The sequence below is a fragment of the Dipodomys merriami genome, unplaced genomic scaffold, assembly GCF_024711535.1.
Source record: "Dipodomys merriami isolate MVZ:Mamm:240054 unplaced genomic scaffold, mDipMer1.0.p SCAF_17, whole genome shotgun sequence".
NCBI classification, from domain to species: domain Eukaryota; kingdom Metazoa; phylum Chordata; class Mammalia; order Rodentia; family Heteromyidae; genus Dipodomys; species Dipodomys merriami.
The window spans coordinates 31,741,542-31,761,415 of NW_027203048.1; the positions used below are offsets into that span (position 1 = coordinate 31,741,542).

Here is a 19,874-nt window from a genome sequence, read left to right on the forward strand (position 1 = left end):
GCTTTTCTAGTCAAACATCCTGCCCACCTCAGCTGCTCAGGGGTGTGTACCAGAGGCCAGAAAGAGGTGGCCTGTGATGGCTGAGAAGCAGCCTGACCTTTCTAGCCTGGTGCAGGATTCTCCTACAGCCTGGCAAGGCCAGGGCTCAGGTGACTTTTTGTGTGTATGCCAGTACTGGGGCTGGAGCTCAGGGTCTGGGCACTGTCTCACACTTTTGTTTTTTGCTCAAAGCCGGCCCTATACCATGTGAGCCACAGATCTACTTTTGCCTTTGTGCAACCAAAGCTAGGAGAGTCTCAGGCTTTCCTACCTCAACTGGCTTCAAACCTCAGCTCTCAGCCGGCTGAATAGCCAGGATTACAGCCTGCTGAGCCACTAGTGCCCAGCTTTCAAGTGGCTTTCTTTTATTTTAATATTAATGTAGAAACTGCTAAACAAGGTGAACCTGGGCCATGCAGCCAGTTGTGCAGCCTACAGCCCTGATGGGGAGATGGTGGCCATTGGTATGAAGAATGGAGAGTTTGTCATCTTGTTGGTGAACAGCCTGAAAGTGTGGGGGAAAAAACGGGACCGGAAATCTGCCATCCAAGATATCAGGTACTTCTGCCAGGGGTCTGAGCAGAGAAAGGCTGCACTCTCACAAATGAGGTGCCCTTTCAGAAGGTCCACGCTACATTAAAGAACTTGGTTGTGTCAGGATAGCCTACACAAGTCAGCCACACAAGGATCTGCCACTTCACACATTCACTGTCCGATCTGACTGCGAATTTCCACGAGTGATGAAAATTACTTGTAAGATGTCACACTGCAGAATCACTCACACACTCACACACACACACACACACACACAAACACACACACACACATATACACACACACACACACAATTTCCTTTTGTGGGATTTGTTCCAGAGTGGTTGTTGAACTCCATTTGAGTCATGCTAGGATGCAACGGGTCATTGTTTGGGGGCATGGCAGCCCCAAGAAACCTTCTCATGGATCATATTCTTGGACTGCTCTTTCTAGAATCAGCCCAGACAACCGATTCTTAGCTGTTGGTTCTTCGGAGCACACAGTTGACTTCTATGACCTCACTCAGGGCACAAGTCTGAACCGCATTGGGTACTGCAAAGATATCCCAAGCTTTGTCATTCACATGGATTTTTCTGCAGATAGCAAATACATTCAGGTATGATTTCCATTTACTTATATAGAGGGCAACCCATGATAGCAGCAATACAATGGGTTACTTTAGTTGAGTGCTGACTATGTGCTAATTTACTCATCACCGAAAATCTTGAAGTATACTTACTTTTCTCCTACATTAATAAGCATTGAACAAGGCTTAGAGAATCCTTTTTTTTTTTTGGTCGGACGTGGGCCTGAACTCTGGGCCTGGGCGCTGTCCCTCAGCTTTTCAGCTCAAGGCTAGTGCTCTACCACTTGAGCCACTGTGCTACTTCCAGTTTTTTCTGCTTATGTGGTGCTGAGGAATCAAACCCAAGGCCCCATGCATGCAAGGCAAGCGCTCTACCACTGAGCCACCTTCCCAGCCCGGCTTAGAGAATCTTAAAAAGTAGAAATAAATAAGAATAAAACATACTAAAAGCTTCTCTGAAAAACAGTGGCCATGGACTTTGTGACTTTGGCAAAGGTTGACATTGTGGCAGGTGCAGAAAGTGATGTCCAATTCCAGTTCACTAAGAAGTATTTCAACTCTCAGCCAGGCGCCGGTGGCTCACACCTGTAATCCTAGCTACTCAGGAGGCTGAGATCTGAGGATTGCAGTTCAAAGCTAGCCCGGGCAGTAAACTCTGTGAAACTCTTATCTCCAATAAACCACCAGGAAACTGGAAGTGGCGCTGTAGCTCAAGTGGTAGAGCGCTAGCCTTGAGCTGAAGAGCTGAGGGATAGCGCTCAGGCCCAGAGTTCAAGCCCCATGACAAAAGAAGTATATCAACTCTTATACTTTAACAGGTAGAAGGAATTGTGTACTGGCTACATATGGAGGCGTTGCTTTGCTTGTCATATACTTTTAATGCTTAACAAGACGCCAGTGGTGAAAGCAATATAAATGGATTCTAAATGTCTGATCTCATCTGTTAAGTTCCTAAGCCTGGAGAATGTAATGTCAACTCATCATGGAATACTCAATTTGTACAACAAATTATGAACCTGGAAGTAATACTACAATTATTCCATTAAAAAACAAAAAGCAGGGCTGGGAAGGTGGCTCAGTGGTAGAATGCTTGCCTTATATGCATGAGACCCTTGGTTCAATTCCTCAGTACCACATAGGCAGAAAAAAAAAGCCAGAAGTGGCACTGTGGCTCAAGTCATGGAGCGTTAGCTTTGAGCTGAAGAGCTGAGGAACAGCATCCAGGCCCAGGCCCAGAGTTCAGGCCCCGTGACTGACCAAAAAAAAAAAAAAAAAAGGAATACTGGCTCATATCTGTAATCCTAGTTACTCAAGAGGCTGAAGATTGTGGTTCAAAGCCAACCTGGGCAGAAAAGTCCCCATGACAGTCTTATCTCCAATTAACCACTCAAACACTGGAAGTAGAGCTGTGGCTCAAGTGGTAGAACACTAGCCTTGAGCACAAAGCAGCTCAGGGACAGTGCCCAGGCCCAGAGTTCAAGCTCTATGACCAACAAAAGAAAAACAAAAGGCAGCCAGAAATGCATGCCCTTGTCATTTCTAGCCTCCCCTTCAAAGTTTCCTAGTTTCTAGTTCTATGGGCTTGCACCAAGCCATGGTGCTTCTGATGTTTACTTCTCTTCCAAATTCTTCTGGGCAGTGTGGCTCCTCCACACTTGGGATTTGGACTCCAGACAGTGGACCTGGAACGAGAGCTCATCACTGGGTCCCAAGACAGTTGACCAGTGAGGTGGGATTAGAAAAGGTCCCCACCCTTGGGATTAGACAGCTAAAAACAAAGATTTCTCCAGCTTCACTTGGATAATCGTTATAAAGGGAGAAAGGATTTCATTCATTCACTTATCGAGTATTTACTAAGCCAGACACTCTGTTAGATAGGCTTTTAGATGAACAAAATTTGCTTGGTTCTTGACTCCTCCTGGAGCTTGCTCTGTCATAGAGAAGATAAACATTAAACAATCACCAAGTATACATATAATTACAGATTGTGATTGTGGGCTGAAAAGGCAAAGTACAGGGTGCCAAGGAGCATTTCACAAGGAGCTGAATTTAGATTTGCTTCCTCTCTGAGCAAGTGATATTTAAGTTGAGGTCTGTAGGATGTGTGAGAGCTAGCTCACAGAGGGGTGGGAACACTGTCCCAGCCATCTGCATGAAACCCAAGGTGGTAAAGACTTTAGCCTCATTCCTTGAACAGCAGAAAAGCCTGAGTGGCCGGGGATAGAGGCACCTCCTGGAGAGAAGGGACTAACGCCATAGTTTGGCAGTGGCCTTTTGCAGACAGATGTCCCTGATGCCAGAACGCCCCTAGAGAAGCAAGTAGGAGACATTTTAAAAATTATCTTCAGCAGCAGCTGTCCATGAGAAAACGTGCCTTCCCTCTGCACCACAGGTTCTCGGTTTGCCCAGAACAGGGATTCCAGTTTCAGAATTATCTGAAAGCTTGGTTAAGACAAAGATTGCTGGGTCCCACCCTCACAATATAATTTCATATGTCTGAAGTAGGGCTTGACAATCTGTGTTTCCAACACTTCCCGACGGAGTTCATGAGCTTGGATTCCTTTCCATTTCGTAGGTGTCAACAGGAGCTTATAAGCGCCAGGTACATGAGGTCCCCTTGGGGAAGCAGGTAACCGAAGCCATGGTCATTGAGAAGATCACCTGGGCTTCCTGGACAAGGTGACTGGAGAAAGGACTTCGTGAGGAAAAAGTCACAAAGGAGTCTTGTCCCAGGTTCTAAGTTCGTGACAGCCAGTATCAGAAAAGCTCAGAGGTGGCACCGTCTTTTTCTCCTGGGGATGAGAGTAGGAGGCTTCTTGGCTCTGGTTAGACCAATGACTTGATCTGACCAGGCCTTGGGAATTAAAGACCCTCTTTTTTTTTTAAATTTTTTTATTGTAAAGATACCATACAGAGGGTTACAGTTACATGAGTGAGGTAATGAGTACACTTCCTCTTGAACATTGTTACCCCCTCCATTGTTTTCCCCCTACCATCCCCTCCCTCCCTCCCTTCCCCAAGGTTCTTCTTTTTTTTTTTTTTTTGATTGTGATTAAGTGATTACTTAATTTCTGGAAATTCACAGTATTGTGGAAAAATGATGCTCATTTAAAGACACAAGTTCATTCTAACTTTCCTGGAGCAAATTGTCTATCACAGTCTGTAATATATAACAGTGCTCACATGTTATATACCATATATATGATCAGCAGCATGGGGATATTTGGTAGTGGTTCAACCAGATGAGTGGGAGTTCTTTGTTTCTTAAGTCCTGTTAGTTTTGTCATATCATCTAACATTTTGGATTTATCATCCACTTATCAGGGAGACCATGTACTGTTTGTCTCTTCGTTCTTGGCTTACCTAGCTCAACATGATTCCTTCTAGCTCCATCCATTTCCCTGCAAATGCCATTATTTTGTCATTTCTAATGGCTGCATAATATTCCATTGTGTATAGATACCACAATTTTTGGATCCATTCATCTGTGGTGAGGCATCTAGGTTGTTTCCATATCCTAGCTATTGCGAACAGTGCTGCAATAAACATGGAGGTGCATGTGTCCTTGTATATTGGTTCCTGTTGTTCAGGGTAGATGCCTAGAAGTGGTATGACTGGGTCGTAAGGGAGGTCAATCTTTAGCTTTCTAAGGACCCTCCAGACTGCTTTCCAAAGTGGTTGTATGAGTGTACATTCCCACCAGCAGTGTAATAGCGTTCCTCGTTCTCCACATCCCCTCCAGCATTTGTCGTTGGCTGATTTGTGGATGTGGGACATTCTGACTGGGGTAAGGTGGTATCTCAGGGTTGTCTTTATTTGCATTTCCTTCACCACCAGGGATGATGAACATTTCCTCATGTGTTTCTTTGCCATTTTTATTTCTTCATTTGAGAAGTCCCTCTTTAGTTCCCTTGCCCATTTAGTAATTGGTTTGTTAGGTTTGGGAGGGATTAGTTTCTTGAGTTCCCTGTATATACAGGATGTTAACCCCTTGTCTGATATATTGCTGGTAAATATTTTTTCCCAATTAGTTGGTTGTCTTTCTAGCTTGGTAGCGATAGCTTTATCTGTGCAGAAGCTTTTTATTTTAAGGTAGTCCCATTTGTCGAGTCTCTCTCCAACTTGTTGTGACCCTGGGACTCTGTTCAGGAAGTTCCTTCCTGTGCCTATTAGTTCAAGTGTCTCTCCTACTCTGTCCTGCAGTAGTTTCAGAGATTCAGGTTTAATGTTAAGGTCTTTAATCCATTTTGAGTTGATGTTGGTGCATGGTGATAGGCTGGTGTCCACTTTTAGTTTTCTGCATGTGGCTGCCCAGTTTTCCCAGCACCAGCGGTTGAAGAGGCTGTGTTTCTTCCATTGTATGTCTTTGGCTCCTTTGTCGAATATCAGCTGGCTGTAGGCCTGTGGATTTATTTCTGGATCTTCTATTCTGTTCCATTGGTAAAGACCCTCTTTTTATGTTATCATGACTATGTTTAGTCTGCAATCCCATTCAGCAATTCAAAGACAAACCACCTTTTATCTCTTGAACAAGCCCAGGTGGACAATAAAATCTCTAGTCACTAGAAGAAGGGAATGGAGGGCTAGAACTGTTGTTTAGCAAGATAAGAGACAATGCCCTTGGCCAAAGCAAGGGACAGGAGACCATCCAACCTTTGAATGTGAAGGAGCCTCCCCACATCCACCATATACATGCTCAAGATTATAGGGAAGACTAAGAATCAGAGGTGGGAGAACTTTTGTTTCTGGAGTTATCGGGGACTGAGGTAGAATGGTAGGGGCTAGTCTAAGTACACAGAGGAAAAGGGGGATGGATGCTTTCATGATCGAAAAGTCACCTGACCATACTCATCATGCAAAATATCCCTCTCCCTCTTATTCCTGGGAGGGGATGGCTGACCCCAGGAAACTGCTGTCACATGGCTTCTTGCTAATACCTCTCCCTGTTGGAACAGCATCCTGGGAGATGAAGTCATTGGAATTTGGCCTCGAAATGCAGACAAAGCTGATGTCAACTGCGCATGTGTGACCCATGCTGGCCTGAACATCGTCACAGGAGATGATTTTGGGCTGGTGAAGCTCTTTGATTTTCCATGCACAGAAAAATTTGTGAGTCTACCTGGGCAATCCCTGTTCACTGCCTCTTCTGTCGTCTGTGGGATAGTGGTCACATCTAGATGGCCCTCTAGGTAACAGGGATCTCTTGTGGAGGTTTGGTATTGACCAAGTTTTTCATTAACTTCTGGAGGGTCAGCCCTAAACGCTGGCAGAAAGGAGGCTGGCGGGTGCATGGGCAGGCCACACACATGGTAAGAATGAGGCAGGAAAGCCAACAAAAGCTGGCTAACAGTTTAGTCCAGACCAAATAGGTATAACTCCTTCCTCTTCTCCCCCACCCCTTGCCACAGATGGAATGTGGTTCTCAGTGGCAGGGACCTGAGTCCTCTAAAGGGTTCTGTGGCTACTGGGAAGAATACAGTCTCTCAGCTGTCTCCATTTTTCCTCACAGGCCAAACATAAGCGTTACTTTGGTCACTCCGCGCACGTGACGAACATCCGGTTCTCCTATGATGACAAGTATGTGGTCAGCACTGGAGGAGATGACTGCAGGTACTAACCAGATTAACGTGGTTTTGACTCCTCCCTCCCCTCACCTTTTTCCCTCAGGTGTTTTATCTGTCAAGCTGCTGTACCAGGACCTTAGGAAGGGGCTGATGTGAGTCCTGTGGAAAGCAAGGACTTCCAAGTGTAAACTATTCAGTTTCTGGAAAGTCCATCCAAATTCTGATAGGCCTATGCCCCACTAGAGCTGTTTCAGGATTGGTGAGAAGCTTAAGGTCACATGACAGTTGCTCTGAGCTATGAGTGTTTCTGTAGGGCGAAAAGTAGTAAGAAGATGGCTGATTCCAGTAGAACTCTGGGCAGTCCACAAACATCACAGAGAATCATCATGTTAGAGTGGCAGTTCATCCATGTACCCTTAAGAATTCAGGCCAATCTAATGTCTGTATAATGCGTAATTCACCAGCAGCCAAGAGAAATTTTTTAAAATTTAGTATTAAAAATACTACTAAGTCTTGTTTACCTTAAGAAACAAGCAATCGGGCATGAGATCAGATGAGAGGTAATGCAAATAGGCCATTGCTAAGTAGTAGCAAAACCTGTAGAGGAGCTGACAGGCTGGGGTGGCTTTTGATTTTAGTGACACAGGTGTGTGTTCTGCATTAAGCATGACTGGGGATGCCAGTTGGAGGGCGCTCTACCAATCCAGTCCACAGACACCAGCCTCTTCCAAGTTTCAGAACAGGCAGCTTTCTTCCTGCCCTCCACCCTCCACCAAGGACATTTCTTAGATTGTAAAGGCCATGCTATCCATGCAGTTTCTCTACCTGCAACTCAAAGGTTTTATCCTACCATGACTATTTGTTTATATTTAGCACAAACAAAACTTTAGAGGTGATAAAGAGGAAATATGTGCATACTGATGTCTTTTAGTGGTCAGAATTAGGCCACAAGAAAGGCATTTATATTTCAACCCACTTTCCACCACAAACTGTGTAGAACATGGCACCAACAATGCTTGCTTCTGACCTGCCTGGAGCACTCATCTAGCTTACAGTGCCAGCATCGTTAGTACTTATAACCCTTGAGATAGTGCTGACAGGAGTTCACTGTGAACACCCATTGAGAGCTAACCTGAATGCTGGTCACTCCAGTTCAGGAGAAACCAAGTGATTCCTGTTCACTATACAGGTCTTAGAGTAACCCTAAAAACAAGGCTTGTCAGGTGCTGGTGGCTAATGCCTATAATCCTAACTGCTCAGGAATCTGAGACCTGAGGATTGTGGTTTGAAGCCAGCCAAGCCAGGGAAGTCATGAGACTATCTCCAATAAACTAGTCAACAAAGACAGAAATGGAGCTGTGATCCACATAGTAAGGGCTCTAACCTTGAGCAAAAAAAGCATCTTAGGGACAGTGCCCAGGCCCTGGGCCTAGGACTAAGCCCCAGGATCAGCACATGCATGCGAGAAAGACAGAGAGAGAAAGAGAGAGAGAGACAGAGAGAGAGAGACAGAGAGAGAGAGACAGAGAGAGAGAGACAGAGAGAGACACAGAGACAGAGAGAGAGAGAGAGAGAGAGAGAGAGAGAGAGAGAGAGAGAGAGAGAATGAGAATGCAGGACCTTGTAAGCACAGGAGTATACCCTGATCTCTGGCTCTATGACAAACACTTAAAAGGACTCTCTGACTCAAGTGGCATTGATTAAAAAAAACAAAAACTTTTCAACAGTACAGAAGAGATAAGTGTGAAATCACATTGCCAAAAGCCCTCACCAACTACGTTGAGCATGATACTAAGCTGCTTACAGAGCCAAACAAATTAAAAATAACTTTTACAAAGGCATGCACGGAGGACCGAGAGTCTAAAACCAGATTGGACTACACGGTGAGACCCTGTCCCAAAAGGAATCAATGGCTAGATCCCTGAAGTATGTTTTGAGTAAAAATGTTAAGGCCTAAGTATCCTGTCCAGCTATGCCAAGTTGACCAATTATACCAATTTTTCAGTGTATTTGTGTGGCGATGTCTGTAAATGCCAGCCAGAAACCTCTTCTGAATCGCTGCTGCCACTCCTATCCAGCAACTGCAGAGGCAGTGCCAAGCGGCCTTCGCACCGCCAGCTGCTGGGGAATGGCTCCAGGCCGTGAGGACCTGCAAGCCCTACACGCTAGTGACGTTGTATGACTGCTCTCACAGTCTGGACTCTAAGGGCCATGATGCCGAGAAGGTAAAGTTCTAAAATGTCAACACTGCTTGCCTCTCTGTTCCTGAGACTTAAAAACTACCCATAGTAATGACACTGACAAAGAAATGCTATCTGGTGACGTAGCCCACTGACAAAATTTAAAGCCTCAGTCACTCTAACCAATATGTAGCTTTTAATTTGCATCAGAACTTTTACAAGGATGTTGTGCTATTCTGTTTCTATATACAGAATGTTCATTTTTATAAATAAGTTGAACAAGACAGCTTAAGTCAAATGCACCGAAGTACTAGACGTATGGCTAGCCTGTCCTCCACATTTAGCTTTCAAAACCAAATGAGCCATGTATAAACAAGTTGAGAAACTTAATTTTTTAATGTTTCATTTGCAATTTTATATCCATTAAGTGCCTTGACAAGTTCCCAGTGGTGTGGGCTGCTGTCCCCCCTCCCAGATTATCTGCTTTCTACACATGGTGCTAAAACTTTCCAACTGAGGAGGGCTACAGGACTTTTAGCAGATTCATAGTCTGTCACCTGTGTCCTGTCTTTATGTCAAGGCTTTCTAAGCGACCTCAGTGACCTGCTTGGGAAACAGTGGATGAAAGGAAGGTGAGCAGCAAAGGAACTTAAGTTCAGCAGGGGGGTACTGAACAGATACTCATTGTGTTAGTGCCAAACATGCAAAATCTAAACTAGAACTCAAATAAAACCACTACTACAAAGGGGAAGAGGAACACAAACAAAAACCCTCCTTATGTCCAAGTGGTTGAGTTAATTTGCCTTGTTAAATCTTAAATGGTGGTGGTAAGTGGAGTGGCCTGATGCTACACCTCAGTTTAACACCCAGATTGGGGCTGGCTTGACTCCAGTGGTTTGTTTCAGGTGAACTATATAGCTAGCAAGTCCCGATTTAAGAAAGCAAAGTTTCTGCAGAAAAATTCCTAATCCAAGGACTATTTAGTAAAGCAAAATTTTGCCTCAAAATTAGTTGTAGGACGGCATGTGACTTGCATAATATGGACAGGAAGCTGTTCGTGTTCACACGCACACATAGCCAGTCACTTGAGTGTAGGAGGGATCGACAGCATTCATTGAAAGGAAGGTTGTTGGGGAAAGGGGACTCTGAGCACAGACACCAACTTCTCCTTCCAGTCAGTACACGAAAAATTCTGGAACTTGAGTTCCTGCCTATTTGCAGGAAATTTAGAGAAATGAAATGAAACATTTTCAATTAAAAAAAATAGATTAACATTTACCACAGAAGTGCTTCAGCATTCTAAATGGATTAGATTACTCATTAAGTTATTTTTATATGCCAATTTATTAATGCCTTACATTAATCCACCAATAGGTTGTTGGGCCCACAGTAGAGTCCCTGTGCAGTCCTAATTGTGTTTTCTGTAATCATGTGACTGGTGATGCTGAGTGACAACCATGTCGGCCTATATTGTACTACTGACCTTTTCCTACTGACTAGATCTTGCATTAAAATAACCATGTGGATGAACAATGAATCAATCAAATATATATATGTACAAGTATATTTAAAGAGCAATAGTGTCTGTGTGTCAAGACTCATTTGTAAACATTTATATGGCATAATTTTATGTATGTTAATAAATCCTGCACTGTATTCGACTATCTGTTAAAATATTGGTGCATGAATTTATTTTCAGTCATCTTAAGTATAAAAAAATTTAAAACATTTTGGTATGTGTCAAATAAATTTGATTATATAAGAAGGTTGACCTTTATTTCCATGAGCTGAAAACCTTTCTAAAAATACACATTAACACTCACTAATTAACGCAACGTCTACCCATGTTTATTTTTTGTTTACTGCAGTTTCATGAAGCAAAAAAACCCACACATTTTTGTCTATAAGCTTTATTGATACTTTGCTTTTACAGTTCACAATGCATTCCACAGATTTAGTTCAGTACAACTTAACCACAAAGGTATAAGTCTTCAATTTGACTTCTTGCATAACAATGTTTGATATTTGCAAACAACATTTTTGGAAGCATTAAGATTCAGTCCATAGATTTCAGAGTCTGTGACAAAATTAACTACTGTTAAGTCTTTGCAATGAAGTTCTATGTGTGTGGCAATGTTTCATGTTGAAAACAGATGGTAGTGCTCCTAGAAATATATTTTCTTTTTCAAGCTTACAAGCTTTGGAACTAGACATGTATAACCAATGACTGAAATGTCAAGCACTGTGGGGCAACTGGAAGGTAAAGGTCTAAGCTTTGTGAAACACTATATATAGATATAGATATATATAATCTATATTTACTTATATTGGCAATTCATATAACAGTAAAATTCACAATACACCTAGAGCATACCAGAAAGGCAAGCTTTTTCATTCCTGCTTTAGTGGCATGATCTCGTCTAAACATTTCATTTCAGAAAATCTGCATCAATCTACACAGACCATACACAGTGCACAAACTGTGAAAGGGGTTGTTTTGTTTCCAGCTTCGCCTTCTCTGCTACGTCCCAAAATACAGCAAGACTACCTGCAACAAAACGTAATACACAGCTTGCTCAGATCACTTTTCCTTCACCAGCGCCTTCATAAGAGAAACAAATACAATTACAATTTAAATCCATACATAGCAGCTTACAATACTTAGGATGAACACACAGCAGGTAACTTTTCCTCAAGCAGTGCATTGCTAAAAATAAAGATCTGTGAAACTGCACTGCGATGTCAAGGTTTCATTCTTCCCTGGCCCTCCCCCATGTAAGCAAATGAATATCCCCTTTAAAGATGAACTCCTACTGTTAATTGCTTGGGGCTTTTTCATTCAGCTTTGCGCTTCAATCCAGGGATTTTTGCTTGGATTCTACAAACGAAAAGGAAAGAAAACAATGTCATTTTCAAGAACTACTAGTATATTATTTAGCCTGCTCAAGAAATAAAATCCTAGAGCTGCCACATTACAAGGTTGCTACTTCTGCTTAACTGCAACAACTGAAATAAGGACCCAGATTTAAGGAAAAAAAAAATATCTTGCCTACTCTGAAGTCACGCTTAGGGCACGATGTAGATTCCATACTCATTATGCCTATAATATGAAAACGCTATACTAGCTCAAAACCCAGTACACCCTATCCTTAGTAAGTTAAACATTATACTTACTTAGCCATAGTATCCTTAACATTCTTATTTGCAAGTCTTAGACAATGATCTATCTGCGCCTGAAACGAAAAAATAAAGGAGCTATTAGAAAATCACTATAGCTAAAGGCTCTTATTAAGCATCATTATATGCTAACAAATTAAAGGCTTAGGAATATCATATTTCTCACTGATAAGATTTGAGGAACTAGTGTTGATACATTTGTAAATCTTACATAAGAGTGAGCTCTGTCTTCTTAAGTCAGTTAAAGAATTACCTGATGCCGTTCATAAATAACAGGAACACTGAAGAGTGAAATCAGAGCTGAAAAGAAATACACAACTTTTTAAAAGACCAGTATGATTAAGGAAAAAACAAACTCGAACTGGCAATGCCCAAGATAACCAGACAGACTTACACACATAAGTCCTGGATGAAGTACCTGTGAAGGTACTGCAGAGGAATGAATGAACTGATTGAGGCTATAGGAGCCTCACATCACATCACACATGTTTTATACAGTGCAGGCATCCCCAATGAGATACATGATTGTGCCATCAGGTAAGGTTACCATTTTCTGGTTTATCACCATTAAGTGGAACAGTTTTCTGGAACTACAGTAGCATTTCAACAAATCAAGTACTGGCTATTTGAAGAGATTTCAACTTCAAATTTATAACTACTTCTCTCATAATCTAAGAATATTCTCCACTCAAGTCTCTCTAAGCTCTTTACACATAATCTTTATTTTTATTCAAATGGTTTTGTAGACTTACCTAAAATCAGTAGTGTCAGACCATTGAACAAGGCACCAACATAGGTGAACACCCACATCAATACTGCAAACTGTAAGCAAACAATGGTTTATAATAATCAAATCCAAGTCAGATTTAGTTCAATTAAGCTTTCCCACAAAAGGAAACTCCTAAATGCCAATCTACTAGAGACATAACCCTTGAAAACCCAGTAAAGTGACATAATATTTCATTTGGTCTAAATCACCATCTCAATTTTGAATTTCAGAATCCTAACAAAACTAGTAGATTTAATCCATTTTCTCTGAATAACAATACAAAGTAGTTGATTTGTTTTCCTGGAGATCAGAAAACATGCCAAAGGTACATTTTACCTTTTATTAGAACTCTAATAGTCATATAGCTCTAATACCACTTAGCTTTTACATGGGATCACTAAAAAGGTATATATGAGAATTAACTATTAAAATTAAAGTAACCTTTAGTCACCTTAAGGATCTTGCAGTAGCCAGTAACGAATGTTTAAGGGCTACAGTCAAGGATTCCTCAAACTTTCATATACCTATTAAATAAAACTGACCATATTCTTTTTCTTCTAACAACTGCCGTCTTTATTTACAAACACAAATATGTATATGCTGGCACTACTTTACATTCTTTACAAATCTAGAGATAGCATCCTCTTAACCTTATGACAGACATGATGTTACAATTACAAAAGTATATACAAACACTAAACTGTGTGTGTGTGTGTGTGTGCAGACATGATGTTACAATTACAAAAGTATATACAAACACTAAACTGTGTGTGTGTGTGTGTGTGTGTGTGTGTGTGTGTGTGTGTGTGTGTGTGTGTGTGTGTGTGTGTGTGTGTGTGTGTGTGTGTGTGTGTGTGTGTGTGTGTGTGTGTGTGTGTGTGTGTGTGTGTGTGTGTGTGTGTGTGTGAGCGCTACAGTGCCAGGACTGACTGGGGCTTGAGCTCAGGGCCTCAACTCTCACTCAGACTTTTCACTCAAGGCTGGCACTCTACCATTTGAGCCACAGCTCCAGTTGCAGCTTTTTGGCGGTTATTTGGCGATGAGTCTCATGGACTTGTCTGCTAAGGCTGGCTTCAAATTGTGATTCTCAAACCTCAGCCTAGTAGCCTCAGTAGCTAGGATTACAGGTTGAGCCACCAGCACCTGGCAACACCAGAGTTTAATAACTTGCCAGGCATTATGTTATAGAAACTAGACTTCCTTGTTTCCTCCAGGGCTGATGACTGAAATAAACTGACCAAACTCTCCCAGTGTAGGTATCCCTGGCATAAAAACCAGAGACTTACATGGATGAATGGATTAAGAAAATGTGGTATATACACACAATAGAATTGTAATCATCGATTAGAAAGTGATATTGTACCATTTGTAAGGAAATGGAAAGACTTGTAAAAAATTGTATTAAGTGAGCCAGTCTCAGAAAAACAAAGGTTGCATGGTTTCCTTCAGTTGTGGTAGATAGATGTGTCTATAAGGCTGTAAGTAAACAAGTGGGGTGGTATGCAAGTGGTTACAAATGAATGAACTGAGGCATAATAAACCCCATGGAGAGCTCAAATAGAATTATCTTTTAGAAAGGTTAGGTCAAAGCCCAACAAAATCAGCACCAGGAAATAAGTACATGGCCAAAGGGAGAGGGGTAGATAAACAGAGGGGGGAAGGGGAGGGAGGAAGGCAGTCAAGAATTCATTGTATAAGCACAAAGTCAGTCTGAATTTCCATTAATCGTGGTTAGCAATTACTCTGCTTCCCAATTCAAAGCCTTTCAGTAACAATCACTCCAATCTATTTAGTAGGTAACAAGCCTACTAACAATGCCACTATTAATATGGTGTTACTTCTACATAAATGACCAACTATCAGTAAGCAACACTATCACCCCTTCAACAAAAATGAGCGAATATTCAAATTAGAAAAATGCCAGGCAATCTGTCAATTGACATCTTGAAATTAGTAATTTTAAAAATGCTACCCTGTCCTTATAGTCACTGTTACGGATGGAAAGGTTTAGAAAATCTCTGATGAGATGTCATGTAGTTTTACAGACTCCTGTTACAGAAACTAAATATAACTTAGGCACTTGACCAAGTTTACACCATAACTAGAGAGCTATTTTCATCCATCACAGTTCATAAGAGCCAACCTTCCACACTTTAGAAGAAACTGCTTCAGCAACAGATATTCACCTTCTGATAGGATTCAAACAATAGCACATATAAGCTAAAACTAAGTCCTAATTTGGTTGTCATAGTCACTGACAAGGCTGCACTTCAAATCCATAGAGAGAGCAATGCAAGAGTCCATACCAGGCTAGCCAAAGAGTTCAAAAGCTACTCGACTCTTCAAGGACACTCTTCTTAAAAGCCAGGTTATACAGTGGCAAAAGGGAATAGAAAGGCCAGGTGCTGGTGGCTCATGCCTATAATCCTAGCTACTCTGGAGGCTGAGATCTGAGGACTGAGGTTCAAAGCCAGCCGAGGCAGGGAATTCCATGAGACTCTTATCTCCAATTAACCATCAGTAAACCAGAAGTGGCACTATGGCTCAAATGATAGCGCGCTAGCCTTGAGCTGAAGATCTGAGGGACAGCACCCAGGCCAAGTGCAAGCCCCACAACTGACCAATTAAAAAAAAAATAGAAAGAAACTTCTGAGGTTCCTGGGGCCAAGATAGTGACTTAGATTCATCAAGAAAGCTGGATGAGCGCCAAGGCAATCTGACACAGCGTTCTCTCTCTCAACGCAGCACCCACAACCCAGCTCCCTGCACTGTAGCCATGTGAGTATTCTAGGCCAATGTTGCCAATTTTCCCATTTTTAGAAAGAAATTAGAAACTTGCATTTTGATGTGCTGTCACTGAAGTTTTAAATATCATAGCTACATTTGGAAAAAATTTAACACTTTGTGGGCCCAAAGCAAAAATCTGAGGGTAAGGGTTTCCAAAGAGCACATTAACACAAGACAAGGGGGACGAGAGAAGGAATACTTTGCCCTCTGGCAAGTGTACTCTTACTGGAGCTATTACAGAGTAACAAGAGCAAGGAACTTAAAAAAAAACTACTGTGGCAGTTGCTGTGCTTCGTAAAACACATTGGTCATATAAATCTTATAACAAGCCCCCCTTCAAATTAAATACTGTCATTATCTCTACAGAAGAGAACCCCAAGACTGATTTAGCAAGCTTTTAAATCAAAGGCCATAGTGATCTCAGGTTTATCTGACTCGGGGACCTGCTCTGCTCCACTTTGCCTACAGAGGAACCATCATTGGTGGGGGTCTGTCCCAAATGTGCAGGTACACACTAGGAGGCACCATTTTAAACCACAAATATTTCTCAACAATATAGCCAAGTATATATCAACTGTGGGAAACCAACACTCATTTCTCCTTTGGATAATAATGACCCAAGGAAAGGGGCCCAAGTCTAATGAAGAACTAAGAAACACCGAGAGGCTACGGCCATTCTTGTCAGCCTGACTTGTATGGAGCAGGGGACTGAAGTTTTCTGGTGCCACATACCTGACCTCTGCAGAAATATGATGCTCCTTAATACTAAAAATTACTTGCCTTTCTAAAAAAAAAACAACATTCTGACTCAGTATTACTTTAGCAGACTCTACATATCCTTTCTCATTTTCCTATAAGCCAAAGAAACCTGACAGGAAACTGTCAGAATGCATATATTAACAGTTGCTCAGAGCCTGAGGGCTAGATCTTAATGTTCTTTTGAGCCAGCTATTTTAGAACTCAGGTCTTTCTTTCCCACTCATTTTTATCTATCAGGCAACTATGGCTAAATATTTTCTTACAAATAGCTTTTCACTGAGAGTTAGAGAACTATCATATAAGATCTACACAAAGCCACCATTAGGGAAACACATACCTGTGCTGAAAACACCTGGTCTTAGTCTCTAGTAAGAAATTACAAGAACCCTTAGATATGTATTTTAATGTTTTTTTCTTTCATGCATGTGTTTCTAACGCATTTATAAGATTATCTTTGTTGCTTTGTATGTCCCTCCCCCACAGTATAACCCCTGCTTTCACTATATTTGATGTCAGTATAACTTGTGGAGGAGATGGGGAAAAACCAGTTGTTTAAGGATACAGGTGGACCTGTTGCAACAATGAGAAGTACAAGTTGTCATGTCCAAAATGAGCCTTACAACGTCGGTGCGGGGGGTGGGGGGGGGGGAGAAGGAGAAGGATTGGGATTGGGGGGGAGGGGGGAGGCTGGGAAGGGATGTGAAGGGTAAACAAAGGAGGAGGCTGCAATGCTTGGTAAGAAATGTACGCATTATCCTGCCCATGTAATTGTAACTCCTCTGTACAGTATGTTCACAAATAAAATAAAATTAAATTTAAAAAAAAAAGAAATTACAAGAACATTTCTGGGTATTTAGCTTTCAAAAGGTAGGTTCTTCTTTTTCTTTCTTATACCCACGTAGCTATGACAATATGCATGCAATATCATGCCCAGCTTAAAAGGCAGCAACTATCTAAAGTTTGGAGCCTCCCTGGATTAGCCCCAAAGCTCCTAGGAGGGTCTACACTGTAAGTTTTCTTTTAAAATAGGGAGTTAAGGCTATAACTCAGAGTTTATATTTTAATGCCACAAGTTTGGGGGGTTTGGGGGGGTGGAGGGGTTGGGGGGCAGCACTGGAACTCAGGTCAGGCACTCTTCTGATCAGACATGCTTCTCAGCCTTTGTGTGTACTTTTTAGATAGGATCTCACTTCCCACCTGGATAAGCACCTAAGACCACAGCTGCTTCTGTGCTTTGTTTCCTGCCATAGCTAGGATGACAGGTATATGCCCCCATGCCCAGCTCCTTTCCATCGAGATGGAATCTCAACAGATTTTTCTGTCCAGGCTGGTCTGGGACTTTGATCTTCTTGATCTCAGCCTTGTGAGTAGCTAGCTGCATGTCACAGGTACACCGCTCATGCCACTACTTTCTAAAAATGGTTATTTTCCAAGTAATAATAATCCCAGAGAAACTAACTCAGAATTTCATACGATGGAATTTCCACTCCTTACCTTCCTAGCCATCAGTAAAAGTTATAGAAGTTCATTATGTAATTCCAACATACAGCCAGGTCCAAGAACCACCATTTAAAACAAGATCTCTCATGCAGGGCACTGGTAGCTCATGCCTTCACTACTCAGGAGGCTAAAAATCTGAGAACTCTGGTTAGAAGTCAGCCCTAGCAGACAAATCTGAGGGATTCATTCCCAATTAGCCAGTTAAAAGCTGGAAGTAGACCTTTGATATAAATGGTAGAGCACCAGCCTTGAGAAGAAAAAGCTAAGGGACAGTACTTAGGCTCTTAGTTCAAGCCCCAGTACTGTCACACACACATACACAAAAAGCTGGTAAAAAATGTACAATCCAGTCATATTTAAACAAAATCATAAACTCATTTAGGATTTCAAGAGATCAGGGCTATTTATCAGCAAAATTTCTCTAAATTTAAAAAACAAATAATATAAAAATGAGAAAAATAAAAATTTTTGCTTGCTTTAGGGTGAGAATATAATTTCTTCTATCAGTTGCTATAGCTAAAGAGAAAACTATAATATGTAATTTACTCCCAGAAAGAAAATCATTTGCTTTTAAAAATGTTCTCCATATAAACAAAAGCTGCTGGATTAACATGTCCCTGCCTAAAAATCAAGGCACAGAAACTCTTAACAATCATTTTTTTTCCTACACAGGGTCTCACTATGTTGCCTACGTTGGCCTTGAACTTGTGATCCTCCTTCAGCTTCTGAGTCCTGAGATGCAACATCACTTCTGGCATAAAATAATAATTTTTATAAAGAGTCAAACCGGATAGGTGTTTTCCATGTCCCTTTTTAAAGAGATATTTAAGCCAAGAATATTGAGTTCAGAATACTACTCAGTGGAAAACAAAGAGATAGAACCTATCCTACTAATATACAATGCCATTAGGAAAAGGTTTAAGTAAATTCCCCCACAGTAGAATCACAAAGTTCATCAAGGAAGCCCTTCATCTGCACCCTAGTTACCTACGATTTCATAGCTACACCTTTGCATGGAGACAAAAAAGACAGACACTCTATCTTATTCTGTTGCTTCAACACACTTTGAGACCTACCACCAGATTCACTTGAGGAAGCAACTCTTGTTTACTTGGAACTCTAAATGAATTACCATCTGGAGAAATCACCAAATGAGCTTGGAGCTCTAGGCTTCCCAAAACCACAACCAAAGGAAAAAAAGTTTCCTTCTCTTGTTTGCGAGTATCAATCATCCTTTAAAAATAGCCAACTATTTGTCTTCCTCAAAAAGACAAGTCTTCCCCTATCCCAATATTAATAAACCAAGAATGTTTAAAATTAAGTTGGGTGTGACTAGCTGCTCCAGAAGTGATCAGAAGGATTGCACTTCAAGGCCAGCCCAGGTAAAAAGTCTACTTGGTTTGCAGGCGTGCTAGAGCAGAAAGGGAGGTATATACAGGAGGATTGGAGGATTAGATGGTACCTCTGGCTCATGCTTGTAATCCTAACTACTCAGGAGACTGAGATCTGAGGATTGGTAGTTCAAATCCAGACCAGGTAGGAAAGTTTGTGAGACTCTGATTTCCAATTAGCCACCAAAAAACTGAAAGAAGAGTTGTGGCTCAAGTGACAGAGCACTAGCTTTGAGCAAAAATGTTCAGGGACAAGACCAGGCCCTGAGTTCAAGCCACAATACTGACACCAAAACCAACAAGAAAAGGAAAAGCATGAGGATTGTGAACCAGGCCAACCTGGGTAAAAAACTGCAAGAGTATATTAAAAAAATAACGAGAGCAAGAAGAGCTAGGGTCATATGCAAGCGGTACAATGCCTGTCTGCCTGCCAAGCACAATATATGACAAAAAGAATCTACCTTTTATTTATGATTGACAGTAATAGTAACTTATATGCTACTAAAGCATATAGCTGAAAATGATGTATCACCTGCTAGTTTATAAAGGCTAAAATACTTTATAAAATGCATTTTACATATTGGAATC

General features: G+C 41.5%; 2 protein-coding genes across 5 annotated transcripts in view; one reads left to right on the plus strand and one right to left on the minus strand.

Annotated features, from left to right (window-relative positions):
* The window catches only part of Eml6 (EMAP like 6), a 251,333-nt gene extending 240,668 nt beyond the window's left edge, over positions 1-10,665 (plus strand). The window contains exons 36-41 of the mRNA XM_070025631.1: positions 425-597; positions 1,027-1,189; positions 3,735-3,838; positions 6,115-6,268; positions 6,669-6,769; positions 8,729-10,665. Of these exons, the coding sequence (XP_069881732.1) occupies positions 425-597; positions 1,027-1,189; positions 3,735-3,838; positions 6,115-6,268; positions 6,669-6,769; positions 8,729-8,753 (720 nt within the window). The 3' untranslated portion in view covers positions 8,754-10,665. The remainder of the gene's footprint in view (positions 1-424; positions 598-1,026; positions 1,190-3,734; positions 3,839-6,114; positions 6,269-6,668; positions 6,770-8,728) is intronic.
* A 132-nt stretch (positions 10,666-10,797) lies between these two features.
* The window catches only part of Rtn4 (reticulon 4), a 57,577-nt gene continuing 48,500 nt past the window's right edge, over positions 10,798-19,874 (minus strand). For all 4 annotated transcript variants that reach the window (XM_070025633.1, XM_070025634.1, XM_070025636.1 and 1 more), the window contains 5 exons: positions 12,833-12,902; positions 12,334-12,380; positions 12,078-12,136; positions 11,718-11,781; positions 10,798-11,451 (listed from right to left, as the gene is read on the minus strand). In XM_070025633.1, the coding sequence (XP_069881734.1) occupies positions 11,739-11,781; positions 12,078-12,136; positions 12,334-12,380; positions 12,833-12,902 (219 nt within the window). In that variant the 3' untranslated portion in view covers positions 10,798-11,451; positions 11,718-11,738. The remainder of the gene's footprint in view (positions 11,452-11,717; positions 11,782-12,077; positions 12,137-12,333; positions 12,381-12,832; positions 12,903-19,874) is intronic.